The sequence below is a fragment of the Chironomus tepperi genome, unplaced genomic scaffold (genome assembly GCF_022539635.2).
Source record: "Chironomus tepperi strain 1889 unplaced genomic scaffold, CSIRO-AGI_Ctep_v1 contig_486, whole genome shotgun sequence".
NCBI lineage: Eukaryota > Metazoa > Arthropoda > Insecta > Diptera > Chironomidae > Chironomus > Chironomus tepperi.
This window is the reverse complement of record NW_027226608.1, coordinates 923214-945167: the sequence shown is the minus strand read 5'-3', so window position 1 is coordinate 945167 and position 21954 is coordinate 923214. Positions and strand designations below refer to the sequence as shown.

The following is a 21954-nucleotide window of genomic DNA, read 5'->3' as shown; positions in this document are numbered from 1 at the left end:
AATATTTAAAATACTTTTTTGCATACCGGTATTTTAATTTATGAAGCTTTAAGCTTTTTTTGTTGAATTTTAGGCAACCTGGTATTGCATAATGTCAGTTTGAAGGCAAACGACCACAAATTGAAATATTTTATTTATAATCCTTAATTAATGCACAACAAACACGTTAGAATCCCATATGTTAATGCTCATATTCCATTGTTCCTTTATGTTCCTGCTTTTGACCACATGAAGCTATGTGAAGTTGAAAATTCTGAAGACGGTCGCTCCCGATACTCTAGCTTTAAAAGAAATTTCACTTTTTTTTGTGCATGTCTGCCTTTATTTTTTACTTTTATTGAACATTAACATTACATAAATAATAAATCTTAAGCTTAAATCTACGTATAGTGTGCCTTATTAACTACAGACATCGCATTATCAACTGCCGCATCTTTTACAGCTGGTCGTGGACCTTCCTTAGTCATTTCCATAAATTGTGCCAATGTCATTGACCTCAAATCATCAACAGTCAATTGAACATTCAATTCCTTCTCAGCATGCTGCAGCACTTCAACCGTCAACAATGAATCCATACCAAAATCAACAATTTTTGTGTCTTTTGGATATGCATTGATGTCCTTGATGCCTAGCACATTCAGCAACTGCTGTAACATTCCAGCACGTCCACCGCCAACATTGATCTTCTCAGCAACAACCATGCTTGTGACAATTGAGGCTGTCGATGTCAACAGACTGTCGAGGACTTCAAGACATGAGAATATACTTTGCATAAGAGTTCCACTAATTTCCATGTCTGTAGCTGCATTCTTTTCAGCCATAAGTCTTGCGACAATGCCAACATCACCAATTGCACCCCATTGAATGGCTTTTCCAGGTAAATTGTCACGTCTGCGATTCTCAATAATTCGTTCCATGACGGAATTGGCCATTCCATAATTACTTTGACCAGCATTACCAAGACCACATGAGACACTCGAAAAGACAACAAAATGCTGTAAATTCTGACAATGCTTGCGTGTCATTTGGTCCAAAAGTTTTGTTGCTGTTGCCTTAGCAGCCATGCACTGCTCAAAGGACTCGACTGTCTGATTCTCAAGGATCGCGTCATTAAGTTTAGCAGCAAGATTGAAGATTCCACCAACAGGTCCAAGTTCTGATGCTTCTGCAATGAGTTGATGACATCCTGAAGCTGTTGTGATGTTGGCAGTGCTGATTTTGATGTCAACGCCATATGATCTCCATAATCTGTGGATTAAGATGTGAATTTTGAGGTTAGGAAGTCAATTAAGGACCAATGCATGCTTACCTGAACTTATATTCATGATATCCATCAACAACACCACGACTTGAGCTCAAAACAATCTTACGACATCCTCTAATGATCATCCAGTCAGCAAGTTCCATTCCAAATCCACCAAGTCCACCACAAATGATGTAAGAATGTTGAGGATTGAAGAAGACCCGAGGAGTTACTTCCTTAATTAAAGGTCCATTCTCGTCACGCATCCTTATAAGAACCTTGCCTATATGCTTGCCACTTGCCAGGAATCTGAAGGCATCCTCAAGTTGGTCTGCATTGAAAACTGTGGCTTTTAGGGGCTTAATCAGGTTCTTCTTAAGTGATTCATTCCAAAAATCTTGGAACTTCTTCTTCTCCGTCCTTAAGACTTGATCAATATTCAGCGACAGGAACGTAATTTCCCTTGAGAAATGTCCAAGATTGATCTTGTTGTCCCTAAAGATGTCTGACTTGCCAATTTCCACAAATGTTCCATTCTTGCCTACACATCTCAATGATGCCAACAGCTTGTCATCAGCCAGTGAATTCAGCACAAAGTCAACACCTTTTCCATTCGTGTTCCTCATAATCATGTCCTCAAAGCTTGTGTCACGTGAGTTTCCAATATTTTCGGGTCTCAATTTTGGGAACAGTTCCAATAAATAATTCCTCTTCTCATCTGTGCTGACTGTCGTGAAGACTTCCATTTCCATGGCAAATGCTAAGTGAATTGCAGCAAGTCCAACACCACCAGATCCAGCATGAATTAGAATTGAATTTCCTTTCTTGACTTTAGCTTTAATGAACATTCCCATAAAGGCAGTTCCATAAGTAGCAAAGACTGTTGCACCATCTTCCATACTCCAGTCTTTTGGCAGGTCTAAGCACATGTTATCTTCAGGTATGATATGTGTAGCTAGTGCACTTTTTGGAATGACTCCCATGACCTTACGTCCTTTGGATGTTGTACCTGTATATTCATATCCTAAGATCTGCTGCTGATCTATCCGTTGTTCACCGAAAAGGGTCGGTGGTACACGACCAGTCGCTAACATGATGTCACGGAAGTTCAGTGCTGCATAATGGACAGTCACAAGCTCATCCTTATGCTTGAATTGTAAAGGACCTTCAAACCATTTTAAGGACGAGAAGTCACCACGTGTTGGAATTTCAGCTACAGCAATTGTGTTTGGGGTTACTTCCTTGATGACCTGAGGCTCTAGATCCAGATGTCTATAAGATCCCCAATTTCCATTCCTATACACATTCATTGCCATTCCCTTCTCCAACTGCTTCCTATAAAACTCATTCTCAACATCAAATTTGGGTGCTGTTGGATCATCAATGAAGACACACTTGACATCCTTTCCAGTCGGTTCACGTCGGATGCAGTTGACAAGTCCCAAAATTCCAGACTCATTTTCATCTTCTGAATATAAAATTGTCGGTTCCGTTTTGATTGTTTCTTTGACTTTATCAAGCCATGAGAAGTCAGTTGATGTGATTTTGATGGATGTTGATGGAATTGAGGATGGATTTTTGGAATATTTGAAGACATTCAGGTTCTCAGCTTCTAATTGGATTGTGGCAATGAGCTTGAATGCTTCTGGCATGTTGTGGACGACTTCAAAGTCATTTGGTTCCCTCGATACCAAAAATCCGCCGTCGACCAGCTTGTCCTGGACTTTTGCCAAAAATTCTTGATTATTTGTGCAGTTGGAGCTGATTATGAAGTCAACCTGACTAATATTGTCAAATGCCTTGAGATTCTTGATGTCTATGGCCAATGGCTTGTCCTCAAGTTCCCTGTCTGTAAGATAAGTCAGCTCAGCACCAACAATCGGTACTTTTTCAATTGCAGACGCAAAACTTTCATTCAAAATTGACTTATTGTCACCGGAATCGATCTCAATGGTCTTAATCTTCAACAGCTGTGAATTCTCAAGTGCCAGTTGGACACAAAAGCTTCCAGCATCATTTAGGGACATGACGGGTGTTGGATTGTGTGACACAAATTGATAATTTTGAAGGACCAGATTACCATCCTGTGGACGTTTAGGAATTGGCAAGAATCCAAAGCCTCTAAACTCTAATCCATGACATCTGATCATGTCCAGGTCCTTAATGTAATATCCAGTTGAGAATTCCTCACCTTCATCAGTCTTTTCAAGTCCGGCAAGGAACTCTTTAGGCTTAATGACAATACGACGAACTCTTGTTGGAACTACCGGTGACTTTGTGTCCTTCTGGATGATAATCATCTGTGCCAAATTGTCCATAAAGGATATCCAATTATTGTGCCATTTTACAGTCAATTCACTTCCGTCAGCCTTGGCTTTTGTTGCTGATCTGAACATTTTATTGTAATGATAGCCGCGAATGCGCAGTTCCTTATAAAAGTCATCGGGTGACATGTCAGGAACGTCAGCATTGTCTGGCTTCTCATATGGCGTCAGTGGTGTTGTGGACTTACGGATGACTCCGGTACACATCAATGTCTTTCCTTCACGGACCTCAAACTTGCCGTCGCCACTTTGAATGACGGCAGTCAGGACTGTCTCCTTGTCGGATGTGATGAAACAGGCATTGAGGAACTTCATGTCCTCAATCTCAACATCACAGTCCTCAAATCTCATTTTATAGTGACCAGCTGCAAGACGACAGGCTATGTATAGATATCCAGTGGCTGGGAATATCGTCTTGCCTTCAATTCTATGTCCAGTCAGGAAGTCAAAATTTGGATCCCGAAGGTTAAAGACTGCCTTCATCTCATTGACTTCGACGTCCTCAATCTTAAACTGATTGAAGGTTTGACTGTGATCCCATTTGATTAACGGTGATATCATTGGAGTTCCTCTAGACACAGGAAATTCAACAGGTGGATATAACTTGCTGATGTCCATATCGACGCCATTTTGAAAGATCTTTCCAAGTGAAGTCATCAAATTGATTGAATTTTCCTTGTCGCCCTTCTTTGTCAAACTGATGTGAGCACCATCAGGCAGTGCCCGTCTCAAAATAGCTTGCAACAATCCACTTGGTGCAATTTCAATTGTCAATGCATCCTTGGGCAACATGTCAAGTACTTCTTGAAATAGAACTGGATTTAAGAGATTATTTGTATGATATTCAGGTGATGACAAGTTGGTGTGCTGTTCCTGTTCCTGATTCCATAAATCTTTTGGGACACTGGAACTGAGCCATTTTGATGAACGTTCTTTGGGATTTTTGATGATGTCTTTGAGACGTGCAAGAAGTTTTGGTGCCATTTGTGAGATGTATGAGGTATGGTAAGGAATATTTGATGAATTTACTTCCTTTACAAAGATTTTCTTCTCCTTTAATTGCTCAATAAATGCTGCAACAAGTTCAGATGGACCAGAAATTGTCGATGAATTGGAACTGTTGTGACAAGCAATTTCAATGCCATCAATTAGAATTTCTTTGAGTTCTTCATGTCCTAATCCAACAGCAGCCATTGAACCATGAATGATTTCCGTCTCTAAACTTGCCATTCCACGTGAATAAGCAGCCAAAATGATTTCTTCTGCACTATTGCATCCATCTGCATATGCACAACCTAATTCACCAACTGAATGACCAATTATAAAGTCAGGACTTATGTCCAATGCTCTCAATACATCAGTTAATCCAATTTGTATTGCTGCAATTCCAACATATGCATGCACAACATTTTCCATCATTTTTTCATTTGTTGACGTTAAAATCTCAATTAAATTGATGTCTTTTTTGGCAAGAACTTCATGGCACTTGAGGATTGAGGCATTAAACAGTGGAATCTTCTGCAAGTCGGATAGCATTTGAGGCCTGTGAATGGAAAATTGAGGAATTGGTTACTAAATAGTCTTTAGAGACTTAACATCAATTTTGGGTTAGCCGATTATTGCACAAAATTGTGAAGATTCTTACCATTGAGCTCCCATTCCAGTATAGACCCAAACTATTGATCTCTTAGCTTCCAGGTTGTTCATCACGCTCTTCCCTAAGCAGTTTGTGGTTCCATCATCTCGATTACGCTCAAATATTCCATATCCCCGATATGTATTCAAGACAGCAGTTGATATTTGCGTATTCTGCAGTAGTGCAATATGCTCAGCATCAAGTTGCGTCTTCTCAAGACTCTCAAATATGTTATTCACTGCTTCTTCAGTCCTTCCACTCCACAAGACCATTCTTGGTAAATCATCAGCTGGAATTCCTTCATTGACTTTATCCTTATCATGAGCTTGAAGTAAAAGATGAACATTGGCACCGCCAACACCAAATGCATTGATTCCAATAAGTGAGCCATTAAAGTCCTGAACTTCATCGACAACCTTGATTCTTCCTTCCTCAAATGCCGGAATTCCTGATCGGACATTCTTAAGATGCAAGTTTGGTGCCAATTTTCTGTTCTCAAATGCCAAGCATGACTTGACAATCGAACAAGCTGTTGATGCACCTTCAGAATGACCCATGTTGGACTTGGTGGAACCAAGTAGGAGAGGCTTGACTCGATTGCTGCACATGACTGCATCTAGACCTGCACATTCTTCTGGATCGCCAACCTAGACATGATTAATGATTTAGAATTGTGGATTGAGCTGTTAAGTTAGACTCATACCTTAGTTCCAGTGCTGTGAGCTTCCACAAAGTCAACCATGTTTGGATCCACGTTGATCTCTTTGTAGAACTGCTCAAACAGCTTAGTTTGCATGCGTCTGGATGGAAATGGAAATCCTTCAGGCTTAAATCCGTCGACATTCTTCTTACCGTGAATAAATCGAGCATAGATTCGCTTTGCATCCTTTGACTTCTGTAGGAATATGGACACAATTGCATCTGATCGGCAGTAGCCGCTTGCATCTTCATCAAATGAACGACTGTGGCCATCTTTGGACAGGACACCCATTCTGTGGATTAAAAATTAGTTAATTAGGCTATAAGTTGTGGATTCATGCTGCTTACTTCAAGAACACAAGACTCAATGTCGGTCCCAAAATGAGATTAGTTCCTGCCAAAATTGCCTGATCACATTCGCCATTCTGAATAGCTTTCAAAGCTATATCCGCTGCATATCCACTGCTGCTACATGCTGTGTCAATAACAAATGACGGTCCTTTAAAGTCCATGGCATAAGAGATGTGATTGGGCAGCAAAGTCCTTAAAGATCCAGTCAGTTCCTTTCCAGTCTTGTCACGAATTGCTGACTCATGTGAATCAACAAAGCAGCAAGCCAAGAAGACACCAGTGTTGCTTCCTCGCAAGGATTTAGGTGACACACCAGCATCTAGGATTGACTCGTAAACATGCTCGAGGATCATCCTGCCTTGTGGATCCATAAAGTTGCCAAATTCCGAGTGGATTGAGAAAAATGCGGAATCAAACTTGTCGACATCGACAGTCTGTCCATATCTTTCAGGCACAATCTCAGTGATGGCTTTCCACTGATCAGCACATGGCTCAACCATGTCTACCTTGTTGTACAAGTTGTGCTTGAACTCAGCGATGGTACGGGACTTTGGGAATCGTCCAGACATTCCAGAGATGACGACTGTATCGTCGGTAAGCTTTGGAAGCTCATAGGTTGATTCGTGGATGACTTCTTGTGGATTTGGAACCATTTTTTACTTTGCAGCACAAATGTTCAAAAATTAACGAATTTTAAAGTTTTTTAAGGCACAAAATTAAATTTGTCACTTTAAAGATATTCAAATATCTTTAACTCAACGACTTCAGTAACTGAATGAAGAATCTTTGGGTCCACAATATGCTTTTATACTATTTTTCTTTCTCTTGAGAATATTCTTGTTCTGTGATGTTTGATGCCAGGTGTGTGAGTGTTGAACAATGAATTAAGTAAGCAGCGACAAAATTTCCCTTACATTTACATATTTACTGGACGGATTGATGAGACTGTTGGGGTGTAGTTTGTTGATGATTATTTGGTAATTAATTGATACAATTTTATTTAGGTCAGGATACTTAATTTTGAGCTACTTTAGCATCGGTAGCCGTGACTATGGCCCGTAGATGAAGAAGTGGATTGGTGTCTAACCCCTTCCCTGTCCTCCTATTTGAAGATAAAATTCCAAAATATTCCTAACCCACATCTATTTTTAAGATAATTATTTCCATTGTAAAGCATATGCCCGTCAGCATAATGCCATCAAGTTGACAGATAACTATATTATGGATCAATGTTGACCTATTTGGAACCACGTCCAAGATGAAGTGCTTCAAGAACCACTGATACAGTCATGTACTAAACCAGTTGCATCTAACTCACAAGTACTGAATATTCCGAATGGATTTTAAAAAGCAGAGCAGTTTTTGGATCTTGTACAATGGGACATTGGGTTTATAGACAATGGATGTCAGTTTATATACTGACAATGGCTTTTCTGAGTAGCACAAGCCAATTGATCCAGCACTTATTCGAAATGACTTTGATATTGTGCTTGATTTAGATCAAATTCAGCACCAAGTCAAATTCACGTCAGGCTGAAATCGGAATTTGGATCAATTAACCGATTTGTGCTATTCTGGTGAATTACAGCACCTCAGATGGCACCTGAAGCTGACTCTATTGCTGGATGCCCTTTACCAATTACCAATACCAAAACATAATTTAACAGACTGATTTATTGGAAAAACTAAGTCAATTCTTCAAAATGCCCAAGAAAAAAACCCAAGATAAGCTGTAACAATGACTAGACTAAAACATCAAGCTTTGTAAAGCAAAATGATTGAGCATAATTTTTAAATGTTTTTTCCATAGACTTCCCCAGTTCCTTTTTTGGTCAACTTCTACTTTTTTTGTTGGAATTTCTAGCTTTATTTTTTTTTAGATATTAAGTAACACTTGCGAACATTCCTATTTAAATCTATAGAATCGGAACCAAAATAAAATCCAAAGAATCATGAATAGTAAAACAATTGAAGACCAAAAAACCCAAAAAGTCAACAGACTCAAAACCAAAACAGAGAATCTGTCAATATTTGCATATATGTCGATGACTTGACGAAAAATAAAGAAGAATTCTTGGAAAATCCTCACGATTTCAACGTAATTTTTTTTTGATGTAGTTTAAATATACTTAATTCACAAATTATTGAGAATTTTACAACTTTAGATGCTTTTGGAGTATTTTTGGGGATTCAAAATTCATTGATTAAACAGAATTCTTTTCACTTAAACGAAGACTTGTCCCAGACTCGCATGACATGGTTGTTCTGAGTCCTTACTTACTTACTTAATGGAACCATGCTCCGACTTGGACCCTAGGTTGCTACATGTTTTGACATCTAATTGACATTCCTTCATTACCATCCTACTCCATGTTACTCTTGAAGCACCTGAACGCCTTTTCCATTATGGATTCAAACCAAGGGCAGTATAGCAAGCTTGTGTCTCACCCCCAGCTACAACACCATTCCGTTTTCGAAGTGTTTAACCAATCCAACCATGATCTGAGTCCAATTCTTACCTAATTTTGCTTTTGTTGTACAAATTGATTTGTGTAGTCCATCACTCTATTCTTAGACATACTGATCCCTGCCAGCGTTGCATAACGGCTGTCTATCGCTACCTTCTTTCCTCGGTCTTTGGTTGCCGATCAACGGTCGTCATTTCACCGGCATGTTAGCACTGATTACCGACACATAGTTCAGTCATCAGCGGTGTATTTAATGGTATCTTGAAATGACGCTGTTGATAGAGACAGTGTAGCTTTTGGCATTGACAATAGGCAAAGGACAGTCAGCGATAGAGTCAATTTTATTCTTTCTGAATCTAACCCGAATCTGGGACCATCTCAGTGTCTCATCAGCCTGCTTAAATGGGAATAATGTTGAATTTTGAATCAATCAACCGATTTGTGCTACTAAGATTGAATTTAATAATAAATTAATCCAAAATTCAATTACTTTAAATCCAAAAATTCCATTTTTTCGAATTTCTATTTATTTTTTGAAGCCTTACAACTCAAAAAACGTATATTTCTTTGGAATTCCCATCACTAAAAATGAGCCAAAATATTAACAATAAATTTTACATTCGAATATATTAAATGGTCAATTGAGAAAATGTGAGCGACGCTCATTTACTACACAGCGTAGATTCATGAATGGAAAGAAAAAAAATTTGAGAGAGATTTTTGGTCGCTGGCTGAAAGAACTGAATGACGACGAAAATGTAAATAAACAGAGAATTTTGAGACACGCACGTGTGATGAGTCTTCAATCTTTAGGTCAATAATCTGAATTTTTTGTGGTTGTTTTGAGAAATCTTCGCACATTCTTTGGCAGGTATTTTGAAGTATGGACATAAATTCTGGATTTTTAAGGAGCGTAATTTGAGAATCTTTATGGCTGAACTGAAGGAAAATCCAACAATTTTCAAAAAACCATAAAAAACCTAAAATTCTCAATTTTAAATCAAAAAAATTCCAAAAAAAATCTCAAAAAATTGACAAATTTCAAAAAAACATCAAAAAAGTGCCAAAAAAAAAATTGGATCTGCCGGGTATCGATCCCGGTACCTCTCACATGCTAAGCGAGCGCTCTACCATCTGAGCTACAAACCCGATTAGTTTCACATATTCGATGCTGAATTTATTGTCAATTTAAACTTGCACAATTTTTAATAAAAAAAATTCATTTTTTTACAGTCGCGAAACTTGTTTTTATGACTTTCTATGTTGTTGTTCTTGTTGATGCTGGAGTGTTAAGGTTTGGATTGAAAGAAACTGTAAATTTTATTCATGATGAACTTGACCTTGAACTGAATAATTGGAACAAGATTAAAATTTAAAGAGAAATTTGAGAGATTTTTTTATTTGGTGATTGTTATTGAATGATTAGGTGATGTGAGGTGGCATGCAAGGTAGCATGCATGCGTGTATGAGGTGGCATGTATTAGCTTAAAAGTGGTTTACTTTGGATTTGGATTTAAATTCAATTTTTAAATTTTTGAATTACTTAAAAAAATGAAAAAAATCAAAAATTATTTTTGAAAAATTTAAATAAAATTTAAAAAAATATTGAAAAAAATTAAAAGAAATTTTAAAAATTGACGAAAAAAATTTTTAAAACTTAAAATTGCAAATTAATTAAAAAATCCAAATTCAAATCTTTAATAATCCAATAAATTGACGAAATATTCAAATCCAATCACAACATAAACATTTTATCCACAGTTTACAATCCACACTTGCTTTATTACCTCCTTAACATCTTGACAAAAAAATGTGTGAAATTCCCATTCATAAAAATTGTTCCAAAGATTGCAGACTCACTGTGAGATTGACAAAAACAACAAAAATAAAAATCTTTTTTTTTATGTGTTACAAAAAGATTCTTGGAAATTTTGATATTTTTTTCATAGATTTTTGGAGATTCCGTTGTTGTTATTTTGTGTCTATGATGACAGATTTGATGATAAAAAAATAGAAAAAAATTATTTTGGGTTTTTTTGGAGTAAAAAAGCCTATTTGATGGGATGTTGTTGAATTGTGGAAATTTGAGGACATAAAATGGATTTTTGGAGATTTTTTTATGGTTTCTCAAAACTATATGCGTATACCTGCGCATCTGGGTGCCCACACCTGCGCATTTGTTTAAGAGAATGGATAGGGAGTAGAGAGAGGAGACAAGGGGTAGGTAGCAGTTCACGTCACGCAATAATTGAACAGCTTCCATAATTTTTCATAACATTTTTATTAATTTTATTCGTCAAAAATTCAATTAAATTCGAATCAAAAAACAGCAAAATTTCCTTATTTTATTTTAAAGTTGTGACACTTCTGATCCACGGAATGAAACTGCTGACATTTACATAAACTCCAGGAATATTTTGTCCACAATTTAGTCCCCATGAGACGAGTCCTTGAACATACCATTGACCAGCAACATTGCAGACTAGAGGAGCACCTCCGTCTCCTGTGCATGCATCTTTGCCAACCTCACCTGAAAGATTGGAAGGATTTTTTGAGATTTTAAGGATTATATGAGTTTGAATTGAGGATTGGGGAAGCTGTGACTAGATTTGGACATCATTTGGAGGTCATCTTACCACCAGCACACAAGAAGCTAACTCTATCCAGCACAAATGTTCTTTTTAACACAGTCTGTCTCAATCTATTTTCACATTCTGTTGAATTGACGAGTGGAACATCAACAGCCTTCATAATTGCTTGATTTGTTCCATTAGTGAAGTCATTTTGTCCAAAACCTACAAATTAATTCAATAATTGATGACTTGTTGTGATTTTTGTGCAATTTTGAGGTTATGTTACCTGACACCCAGCATCGGGTTGGAGCTGGAATTGGCTTGGCTGTTGAAGAATTTTGAAAATTAATTAAATATAAATTGAAAATGTTCAGAAGTCAGCAGGAGATTAAAAGGTGTATTTAGAGTCTGTGATGAGCAACCTCATTGACGCGGTACATGCCATGAATCGTATGCTGTACAGTTTTAGTCGAGGCTTGCTCCCAAAGTGCGCCAAGCAGCACATAGGTTGCCCACCACTGACTTTAGACCAATATCCATAATTACCTGGCAAGCAAGCTGTTGCAATTGTTGGAAATCTTGCCAATGGTACAGGGCTGGAAATCAAAACACATTTTTATCAAAAAGCTCCCAAAAATCCAAAATTTCTCAATCTTTTCTAACCTTTTAAGCCTCAACACAATCAAGTCATTCTTCAAATTAGTTTTGTTGTACTTTGGATGAACAAACACACTTGACACATTCAGTTCCATGTATGGAAATGGGACATTCATTGATGATGTATCCTAATAAAAACCATTTTTAATATCTACTTAATTCTGTGGTGGACAACCTTTATGCCGCGGCACATTAGTGTCCAAACAATTGTTTTGGTAATTTCATGAAGCCTATGCTGTCTGTGGCTTAAATCAAGGCTTAGCAGCAAGATGTACCGCAAAAAATAAAAGGTTATAAATCACTGACTTAATTGAATCAAAAACAGGTCAGTTGTGAGCAAGCTGTGTTCTGTGTCACACCAGTGTCCTCAAAATGCCAAGAACTGTATGTCGTGTGCAGTTTTGTTCGTGGCTTACCACTAAGGTGTTCTGGAACACCATAGCATTCTTGTCGCACTCGAGTATCTCAGCACACAGGTTGCCCACCCCTTCACTTAGTCATCCTTACCCACACACCCAACCTAACTTTAAAAACCGTTCTGTTTCTGAATTTATAAATAAAAAAATATAATTAAAATAAAATTCAAATTAAAAAAAGCTCAAAACTTACGAAGGGAAGCGATCAAATCGGTGAGCAACCGACATGACATGATATTGATCAAGAAGAACACCGGTGCTGACATAGAATTGATTTTGTGTAAATATAATTGTTTCCCATGGAAATTGTCCGTAATTTGCTCTTCCTGTTTTAAGTTTTTATCAATATTTGTTAGAATTTTTGAAAAATTTTGTGATTTACATACCTGGTGGGGTTTTAGGAGCTGATGACACTGGAGGAAATGCCATTCCACCTGAAAATATGCTCAATTAATGTCAAGGAACCGACAAAATTCAATATTCTTACACTGATATCCAGCAGTTGGACAACAAAGCTCCAAAAGGTCCTGTTTGACGCAAAATGTCGGTGACACTGTCTGAATTGGAGTTCCAGTTGCTATTGGGGTTGTGATTGATGCATTTGTGCCAAAACTGTTGTAGTTGAGATTTCCTGACTGTAGAAAAATGAAGAAAAATTGGATTAAACCTCAATTCTCAAGTGTGAAGGCACATGAGCTTCTATATTCGATTGTAAAGGCACCTGAACCTTGGAAATTCAAATGTGAAGGCACTTGAAACTCAAACTTAAATGTGAAAGCACCTGAACTTATAAAGTCTAGTGTGAGGGGACCTGAACCTCAAAAATTTGTATGTGAAGGTGCCTGAATCTCAAATTTCTAATGTGAAGGCACCTGAATCATAAAAACTCAAATTTTAAGACACTTACGCTTATAATCCTTGGTTCAATGACTCCAGATCCATCAGTTTCTGGTTCTGTTGCATTACCACTAAGTACGCTGTCACATGAATTTTTGGGTACGCATAGACAATTGTTCATTTCTGTTGCTGATCTGGAAGGATTGATTAGTTTGAATAATTCATAGTTTTGTGACTTTTTGGGGTTAGTCCAAGAGCTGCAGGACTGCATTTTCTGCATTTTAGGAGCATAAGCTTGCAATTCTCGACTGTACCATATAGCTAGCCCAAGTCTTCAGCCCTGCATTTTTGGACGAACCCCAATAATTTCAAATGTTCATTACTCTTCAGTCGTTGTCAATTCCGGTGTTGTTGTTGTCCTTCTTGTCGTAGTTCTTCCAGTCGTTGTAGTTCTATCAGCAGTTGAGGTTGCTCCTGCAGCATTAGTTGTCGATTTTGATATCACAGTGGATTCCGAAACCAGTTTTGCAGCTGATCCACTTGATTGCATTTTATCTGAAGCTGTTGAGTCAGCAGAACTTGATACAGCCTTTTTCATGGTGACTGTTGTTGTTGGAACTGACTTTTGTGTTGTTGGTTTGGGTGTTGTGGATCTGACTGTTGTTGGTGGGGTTGTGGTTGATGTTGTTGGTCTAGTGGAGATACATAGTTGAGAATTTAGAAAATGGAATCAAATGGAAATAATCAAGGTTGACCCAAATGTCACAGAAAATTATGATTAATAAGTTAAATCACAGCTTTAAATAAGACAGAAATTCAGTTTCGAATATGTGAAACTAATCGGGTTTGTAGCTCAGATGGTAGAGCGCTCGCTTAGCATGTGAGAGGTACCGGGATCGATACCCGGCAGATCCAATTTTTTTTTTGTCGTTTTTTGAGGTTTTTATGGCAATTTTTTAAATTTTTTGAATTTTTTTAGGAATTTTTTTAAACTTTTTTGAACTTTTTTAACGACTTTTAAATTTTTAAAAAATTAATTCAAAATTTACTCGTCTTCCTCCTCCTCCGGGAACGTAACCTGACACAAGACCACAGATATGAGAACAAAAAGCAGCAAAAACTTCATCCTTGATTTGGTCTATTGTAATTTAAATAAAAGCTTCTCTTTTTTTGGGGATGTCAGCAATTGAAAAGTTTCCAACAAACTAAAAATCAAGTGAAAATTTCTCACCAATGAAAAATTTGTGCTGTACATGGAAATAAATTGTTAAAAAAATTTGTTATTTTGTGTAAAACATGAAAAAATTGAAATTGAAGGTTTTTTGTCTATTGTAGTTGAACATTGGGTTCTTCCTGTTGGCACATGTGTGTAGTCAGAGTGAATCATTTTGATTGGGGATTGAGGAAGGACTGGGTAAAGGTTAGGAAGCATCCGGAAGGGTTAAAAGCATTGGGAAAGGTCGTTTAAGATGTGGAAGATCGTTAAGTAATCGTTAAGTGTGGAGATGAGCTGGGTAGCTTGAGGAAGGGTCGAAAGGGGTACAAAAATGTCTGGAAGAATTAAGCAAGGTTTAAGAGGATTGAAAGGAGGGTGAAATAGATCCATAAGCGTGAAGAAAGGTTAAAAAGTGTCAAAAAGGATTAATAATGATAAAGAAGGATTGGGAAGGGTGGGTAAAGGTCGGAAAAGGTGGTTATAAGCTGGAACGAATGGGGAAGAGTGCAGAAGGGGTGGTAAGGGTTACAAAGGGTGAATTAGGGTTAAATTGTCCTCATTTTTTTAACTTTTCATGCATCTTTCAATATTAAAATTCCAAAATTGTTTAAAAAATCCCACAATTTATGCTTAAAATACCAAATTATTGCACATTCATCCACAAGTTCACCAAATTCACAATTTGCATTTCTTCCCCAATTTTTTTCTTGCATTCATTTCCATTTTTCGATTCGATTCATTTACTTTCTGTCTGTCCTCACCTTAACATTCATTTAAGTTCAAATTAAAACATTTTTAAACAAAGAAAGTTTTTTTTTTAACTTTTTTTATTCAGTGTCTGCATCTCGCATTTGAGATTCTTGTGGTTCCCTTTTTACAAGTTTATTGACAACATTTTTAATTAAGTGGATTGTTGAATGGATCATTGAGCTAGAATTTGAGCTTTTTGGGTGACCAGGAGCCTTTGTGACCAAAGAGATGGATATTTTGACCCCTCAACTCACACTTCCCATGAATTCACCCCAATCCCTCCGATTTTCAGAGTCAGGATAGCCTAATGCTGGATTTTTTGATCAATATATTGACTTTTGTTGCTCAGGTTGACTAAAATCGGGCAATAGACACTTTGGTCCAATTTAAGGACTTCGGAAATTGGTGTGTAACCAAATTCCATTGATTTCGGACTCCTACAAAGTCAGGCTATAAAATTGAGTCCATCGAACTCTGAATTTGCCACTGAAAATGTCTCAATTTGCTAAAATACTCCGTAAAATGCTCTACAAAGCAGAATAGTCTAGATTCCATTGGTTTCTGAACTACTTTTTGGACTCTAATTTAAACTACTAGAGTCCGACTCCTACAGTCCTACCAACTCTGCATCCACACTCACCTGACCCAACCTATAGCCATCCCAAAATAAAAAGAAACTTATTTTTCTTACCTTTATTTAATTTTACATTCATTCATGTTTGAAATAATATGCATAAAATTGAGTCTTTTGATAAAAGAAAAAGAAAATGAAAGAAAAACAGAAGCATTTTTGTGCATGCAAATTAAATAGTTTTGTGATCGAGTTTCCATCAAGTGGAACAAATGACCTCAAGTTGAATGAATTTTTAGTTCTATTTTTTTTTAACAAATTGCTTTAATTCTAATGATATCAAATTGATGTTGGATTGTGGAGGAGATTATGGGATAATTGAGGTGGATGGGATCCTGTGTGGGTAGGTCCTGGTTTGAGTTGATTCTGGCTTGATGCTGGATTTCATGGAATTTAGATTTAAGCCAGAGCCATGCGGATTTGAGCTGGATTTTGGTCAATTTACTGATTTTTACCAAATTTAGATCTCAGTGCCATTTACTTCCGTTGGACCTTGACTTTATTCTATTCTAATCAAATGATTCTTAATCATTCTAAATCCCATAAGACAGCCAGCAACACATTAAAATCCAAAAGTAAACAATTTCAATTATCACATACAACCTTTTGATCTCGCATTGACGCATGCTGTACGTCCACGTATGTTGACATGATTAGAAAGTTAAATCACAGGTTTAAATTTGTCGCGATTTCAGTTTCGAATATGTGAAACTAATCGGGTTTGTAGCTCAGATGGTAGAGCGCTCGCTTAGCATGTGAGAGGTACCGGGATCGATACCCGGCAGATCCAATCTTTTTTGGCATTTTTTGATGTTTTTTTGAATTTTTTTAGATTTTTGTGGATTTTTGTTGGTTTTTGGACATTTTGGAAGGTACATGAGGTAGAAATGAACCAGCGTGACTTAACTATGGTCTGAGGACGGATATTAAAGTATCTGACCTGAATTTGGGAGTCACGCTTGCTTCAAACCTGATTATCATCAATTTCCATGCATTGCACCTTCCGAACATGCATTTACCTCCTTCATCCTTCAACATTTCTGTCTAATGACCATTTAATTACAAGCTCAGCATTCTTAGAAACCACAAAAGCTCTTCTTCTGAACTGCATCAGCATTATCACTAATTTGTAATCCTTTGAACATCATAAATTAAGCTACAAGCACAACACAGACAGTATTTAATGCTTTCATAACTTCTAGTTTTTACATCTTTGCAAAATAAAATTAAAAGAAAAATATTTTCATTATTTTTCACCTTAAACACCCATGTACAGCTCACAGTAAGCTGCTTATGATCTCATAATTACTGCAAGTTTAGTGAACATTTTTGCAAGATTTATGCAAAGTTTGGGAACAACTCTTGGTGTCTCTTTCCTTATTTACCTTCTCACCTCACTCACCTCACTCACCCCACTCACCTCACTCACCTCACTCACCTCACTCACCTCACTCACCCCACTCACCTCACTCACCTCACTCACCTCACTCACCTCACTCACCTCACTCACCTCACTCACCTCACTCACCTCACTCACCTCACTCACCTCACTCACCTCACTCACCTCACTCACCTCACTCACCCCACTCACCTCACTCACCTCACTCACCTCACTCACCTCACTCACCCCACTCACCTCACTCACCTCACTCACCTCACTCACCTCACTCACCTCACTCACCTCACTCACCTCACTCACCTCACTCACCTCACTCACCTCACTCACCTCACTCACCTCACTCACCTCACTCACCTCACTCACCTCTCTGCAGCTTCTCATCTCTTCCAGATAACTTAATTAACAGCATCAACAATGAAGATGCAATAAATCATCAGTGCTAATTAAATTAACTTAGTTTAAATAAACACGGAAGTCACTAAACAGCTCAACAGCAAGGAAGGAAGAAAAAAGTTAAAAATTGCATTGAATAATTTGTGCATTAAAGGATTAAAGGAAGTGGAGTGAGCAGCAAAAATGGGTAAATTTAATTATGCAAAGAAGCGAAACAGCGGAAGAGCTCATTTTGGAATAGAAATAATGATGCTGAAAAACTTTTGTTATGGATTTTATAATGTAAATAGCTTAAATCAGGTCTTAAAATGGACTCAGTTTTGGCAGCAATTAAATTTACTTTTTTATTAAAGGATCTTGAACAATTTTTTGAAAAATTAATGAAAAAATATGCAAATTGAGTCTTTTATGAGCAGTAAATACTTCGTGTAATCTACTCAAGTACCTCAACTAGCTCAAATCTTGAAGGAATTGAGGAAGTTTTTGTTTAAAATTCAAGAAAATCCCTCGAAAAATTCAAACTTGTTCTTATTTTTTGGGTAATTTAATTAGAATATTTTGAATTGTTTTAGGGATTTTTTTTACAAGCTGATGTGAATACTATTGGGAAATACACATGCCACAAGTTTACACCTTCTTCGCATGCATGCAGAGTGATTCGCATACATGCTACCATTCATGCTACTTCATATGTTCATGTCTTTCGATCATTCTCTTAAAGCACTGGTTTGCTCAAGTAATACGAGGAGATGGAGAAGCATGCCACCAATTTCGCATGCATGCCACCTCATCTTCCTTCACATCACCTAATAATTCAAATAACAATCACCAAATAAAAAATCTCTCAAATTTCTCTTTAAATTTTAATCTTGTTCCAATTGTTCAGTTCAAGGTCAAGTTGATCATGAATAAATTTTACAGTTTCTTTCCATCCACACCCAAACAGTCCATCAGCAGCTACAACAACAACAAAGTAAGCCATAAAAACAAGTTTCGCGACTGTAAAAAAAATGAGTTTTTTTTATTAAAAATTGTGCAAGTTTAAATTGACAATAAATTCAGCATCGAATATGTGAAACTAATCGGGTTTGTAGCTCAGATGGTAGAGCGCTCGCTTAGCATGTGAGAGGTACCGGGATCGATACCCGGCAGATCCAATTTTTTTGAATGTTATTTTTTTGATGCTTTTTTTGAATTTTTTGACATTTTTTTGGAATTTTATCAATTTTTTGGAATTTTTTGGAATTTTTTGATGTAAAATTGGGAAGTTTTTTTGAATTTTGGGTAAAAAATGTTCAGGCAACTTCACATTAAGTTCAAAAAAATTCAGGCAACTTCACATTAAGTTCAAAAATGTTCAGGTGCCTTCACATTACTTTAGTTCCATCCACTTGAATTCTCATTTTCATTTATTACAATTTTCATTAGTTCCTCACATGCTGTCAAATCAATTGAACTTGAGAGCTTCGAGAATCGACTTTATGGATGTATGTATGTGTGTGTGTCATTTCCTTTTCATCGAATCTCTTCAAGCCTTCACCCACGCACATTTGACACTCCTTTTGTGCCCCCGAAATTTTCCATCCTTTTTTCACAAAGCTTTTCCTCCTTTTTTTGTGAGTCAAGCTTGGAAAAAATTTTTTATCATGAAAATATTGTGCAGCAGCCACAGCAGCCACGAGGTCTTATTATTATCAACATGAGTGGATGAAAGTTGTCGTTAACGGCAGTAAGAGGAAGAAGAAAATGATCAGCAAATTTACTGCCTGCCAGTTCAATGAGTTTTCCAATTTTCTCATTTTCTTTTAGTGCTTTTTCTTCTCATTTTCAGACTTTGGTGGGGTTCTGGTGGAATTGAGGGTGGATTGAGGGAATTTTGAGGTTCAGGCGCCTTCACACTAGAGTTTTTGAGGTTCAGGTGCCTTCACATTTGAGCTTTTGAGGTTCAGGTGCCTTCACAATTGAGCTTTGAGGTTCAGGTGTCTTCACAATTTAGTTTTTGAGGTTGAGGTGCCTTCACACTGGAATTTTTGAGGTTCAGATGCCTTCACAATTGAGCTGAAATGTTGAAAAATTCTGAAAATTAATTTAAAAAAAAAAAGTCAAATTTTGATTTATTTTCAATAAATTTTTATTATATTTCATCTTTTTTTATATTTATTTATTTTTTTAAAGTTCTAAATTTTTTCTTCCAATTTTTTGTTATTTTTCCTTAAATTTTTCACACAATTTTAATGAACATATTTTATATATTTTTTTATATTTTCATTATAACATGTAATACAGTTTTTTTGCTGTTTGCTTTATTTTTGCATTGTTTAATTTTTGGTTTTTAAAATTAAGTATTTTTTTTTTTATTTTTAGATATTTTTTAAGTTACATTGCAGTATTTTTACTTAGAATTTTTAAAGTGTTGTGCAGAAAAATTAGACTTTTCTTGATTTTTAATTTTTGAATTTTATTAACACAATTTTAAATATATTTAAAAAAATATTAACATTTAAAAAATTAAAAATAAAATTAAAACATTTGATTAAATTTTAAAAATTTAACTAATTTATTATTATTTAACTAACTTAATATTATTTTAAAAATTTAAGAAAAAATTTAAAAATTTTTAAAACTATTTAAAATAAATAAAAATATATAAATGTTTTTATTTTTTATATTTTAATTTTAGCTTTATTTTAAATTTTGAAATAAAAACAATAATTTTTCAAAATTTCAAAAATTTAAAAAAAAAACTAAAAAAATTTTAAATTTAAAAATAATCTAAAATATTTGTATTAATAAAAAGCTATTTTTGTGTCTTATTTTATTTAAATGTTTTTTGTTTTTTACTTCGCTTATTTTTAACATTTAAGCATTAAATTTAACACAATTTTTTTTTTGTTCAACTTATTCACATTTCCTATATTATTTTAACTAATTATATTTTCAATATATATTTTTTTAATTTTTATTTATATTTTTAAACCGTATACATTTATTTAATTTTAATCTAAAAGCTAATTTTTATATTTAATTAAATTTACATGAATTACAACAAAAAAAATTCTTTTTCTTTTTGTTTGAAATTTATATGTTTTGTTGTTTAAAATTTGATTACTTTTTGGCACACATAATACGTAGCAGTTCAGCGTCTTTTTTGCATATTTTTTTTTCTACTAATTTTGCTTTATTTTTTTGTTTTGTTTTCTATTTTCGAACACATTCTTATTTGCGTTTTTTAAGTTTAAACTTATTTTTAGATTTGTTTTTTTTTTACATTTAATTTACAATTATTTTAATTTTATTTAAATTTTTTTTAATTATGGACTTTTTACAATTTTTTGGTTTTTATTTATTTTTAATTAAAAAAAATAAACTTTTAAAAAGTGCGAATAATTTTTTAAAATTTTTAAAAAATTTTAAATAAAAAAAAATTTTAATATAAATTTTTATCTTTTTTCAATTTTTCAAATTTATAACTTTTTTTATAAAAAAATTAAAATTTGTTAAAAAAATTTAAAAAAAAAAATTAAAATTTTTTAAACATATTTAATTTTATTTTAAAATTCATGCCATGAATGACCAACCCTAACAACAACTTTGTTCTTTTTTTATCAATATTTTTTTGTTAAATTTTTGCACTTTGCGGGAGGCAAAAAATGTCAATTTTTTATTGCCTTTGTTAAGCATTAATTTGGTCTGTGTAGTCTTTGATGTGGCTGCATGTTGGCTCATATAATTAAATAAATCGAATCAAATTTTCAACACAAAATTTAAAAACCACATGCTGGTTAATTTTACTTTTTATTTTGTTAATTAAATTGCTTTTTTCGCTGTGTTTTTCGGGTAATTTTTTATTTGGGGGTTTAAATTAATTAATTAAAGCAATTTATTGAATTTTTTGTTTTATTTTTAAATTAACTATCAATAATTTAATTAGCAATTTAAATTTTTTTTTTGAAATTTCAATATTTAATTTAAAAATAAAAAAAAAATTTAAATTATGAATTTAAAAATTTTGAAATTTTAAATCTCAAAAATTTCAAAATTTAAATTTTTTGAAAAATATTTTTTCAATTATATCCATAAATAAATTTAAATTTTATTCTTTTGATAGCTTTTTAAAAGTTTGTTAAAAATTATCTATTTTAGTATTCAAACAATTTGTTGAAAGGGACTCAATGGACGGGGCTCAACTTAAATCCAGTCATTCACAGCAGGAATTTATTTTGTTAAAAATAATAAATTTTAATAAATTTTTTTTAAAAAAAATACTTTCTTTACTTTTTTAAAAAAAATAAATTAGAAAAAAAAACTTTATTTAAAAATTTTTTGGAAAATTTCATTATTAAATTTTTTTAAATTTATTC

At 34.8% G+C, this 21954-nt stretch overlaps 2 protein-coding genes and 4 non-coding genes across 6 annotated transcripts; 3 read left to right on the top strand and 3 right to left on the bottom strand.

Annotated features, from left to right (window-relative positions):
• Nucleotides 1-107: 107 nt before the first annotated feature.
• On the bottom strand, nt 108-7007 carry LOC139099854 (fatty acid synthase-like). Its single transcript, XM_070652399.1, has 5 exons — nt 6251-7007; nt 5907-6195; nt 5213-5850; nt 1310-5110; nt 108-1248 (listed from the first exon to the last, which is right to left on the bottom strand). Exons 1-5 carry the CDS (start codon nt 6904-6906, stop codon nt 381-383), a joined length of 6252 nt encoding a protein of 2083 aa, XP_070508500.1. The 5' UTR covers nt 6907-7007; the 3' UTR covers nt 108-380.
• Nucleotides 7008-9797: 2790 nt separating this feature from the next.
• Nucleotides 9798-9870, bottom strand: TRNAA-AGC (transfer RNA alanine (anticodon AGC)). The gene has a single exon. It is a non-coding gene; the product is annotated as a tRNA-Ala (tRNA).
• A 1113-nt stretch (nt 9871-10983) lies between these two features.
• LOC139099888 (inactive CLIP domain-containing serine protease A3-like) lies at nt 10984-14392 on the bottom strand. Its single transcript, XM_070652438.1, has 12 exons — nt 14254-14392; nt 13588-13896; nt 13275-13398; nt 12855-13002; nt 12754-12801; nt 12561-12693; nt 12459-12495; nt 11958-12079; nt 11841-11890; nt 11581-11619; nt 11358-11516; nt 10984-11251 (listed from the first exon to the last, which is right to left on the bottom strand). Exons 1-12 carry the CDS (start codon nt 14328-14330, stop codon nt 11067-11069), a joined length of 1431 nt encoding a protein of 476 aa, XP_070508539.1. The 5' UTR covers nt 14331-14392; the 3' UTR covers nt 10984-11066.
• TRNAA-AGC (transfer RNA alanine (anticodon AGC)) lies at nt 14047-14119 on the top strand. The gene has a single exon. It is a non-coding gene; the product is annotated as a tRNA-Ala (tRNA).
• A 2126-nt stretch (nt 14393-16518) lies between the features above and the next one.
• On the top strand, nt 16519-16591 carry TRNAA-AGC (transfer RNA alanine (anticodon AGC)). The gene has a single exon. It is a non-coding gene; the product is annotated as a tRNA-Ala (tRNA).
• A 2086-nt stretch (nt 16592-18677) lies between these two features.
• Nucleotides 18678-18750, top strand: TRNAA-AGC (transfer RNA alanine (anticodon AGC)). The gene has a single exon. It is a non-coding gene; the product is annotated as a tRNA-Ala (tRNA).
• Nucleotides 18751-21954: the final 3204 nt, after the last annotated feature.

Bases quoted from the DNA above. Each gene is read 5' to 3' on its own strand.
- LOC139099854 (XM_070652399.1), bottom strand. From the start codon at position 6,906: ATGGTTCCAAATCCACAAGAAGTCATCCACGAATCAACCTATGAGCTT. The intron at 5,851-5,906 runs GTATGAGTCTAA...AATCATGTCTAG, and splicing joins CTCACAGCACTGGAACTAAG to GTTGGCGATCCAGAAGAATG. The intron at 1,249-1,309 runs GTAAGCATGCAT...CTTAATCCACAG, and splicing joins TATCATGAATATAAGTTCAG to ATTATGGAGATCATATGGCG.
- LOC139099888 (XM_070652438.1), bottom strand. From the start codon at position 14,330: ATGAAGTTTTTGCTGCTTTTTGTTCTCATATCTGTGGTCTTGTGTCAG. The intron at 13,897-14,253 runs GTAAATTTTGAA...TATCTCCACTAG, and splicing joins CCGGAGGAGGAGGAAGACGA to ACCAACAACATCAACCACAA. The intron at 11,891-11,957 runs GTTAGAAAAGAT...TTTGATTTCCAG, and splicing joins ATTGTGTTGAGGCTTAAAAG to CCCTGTACCATTGGCAAGAT.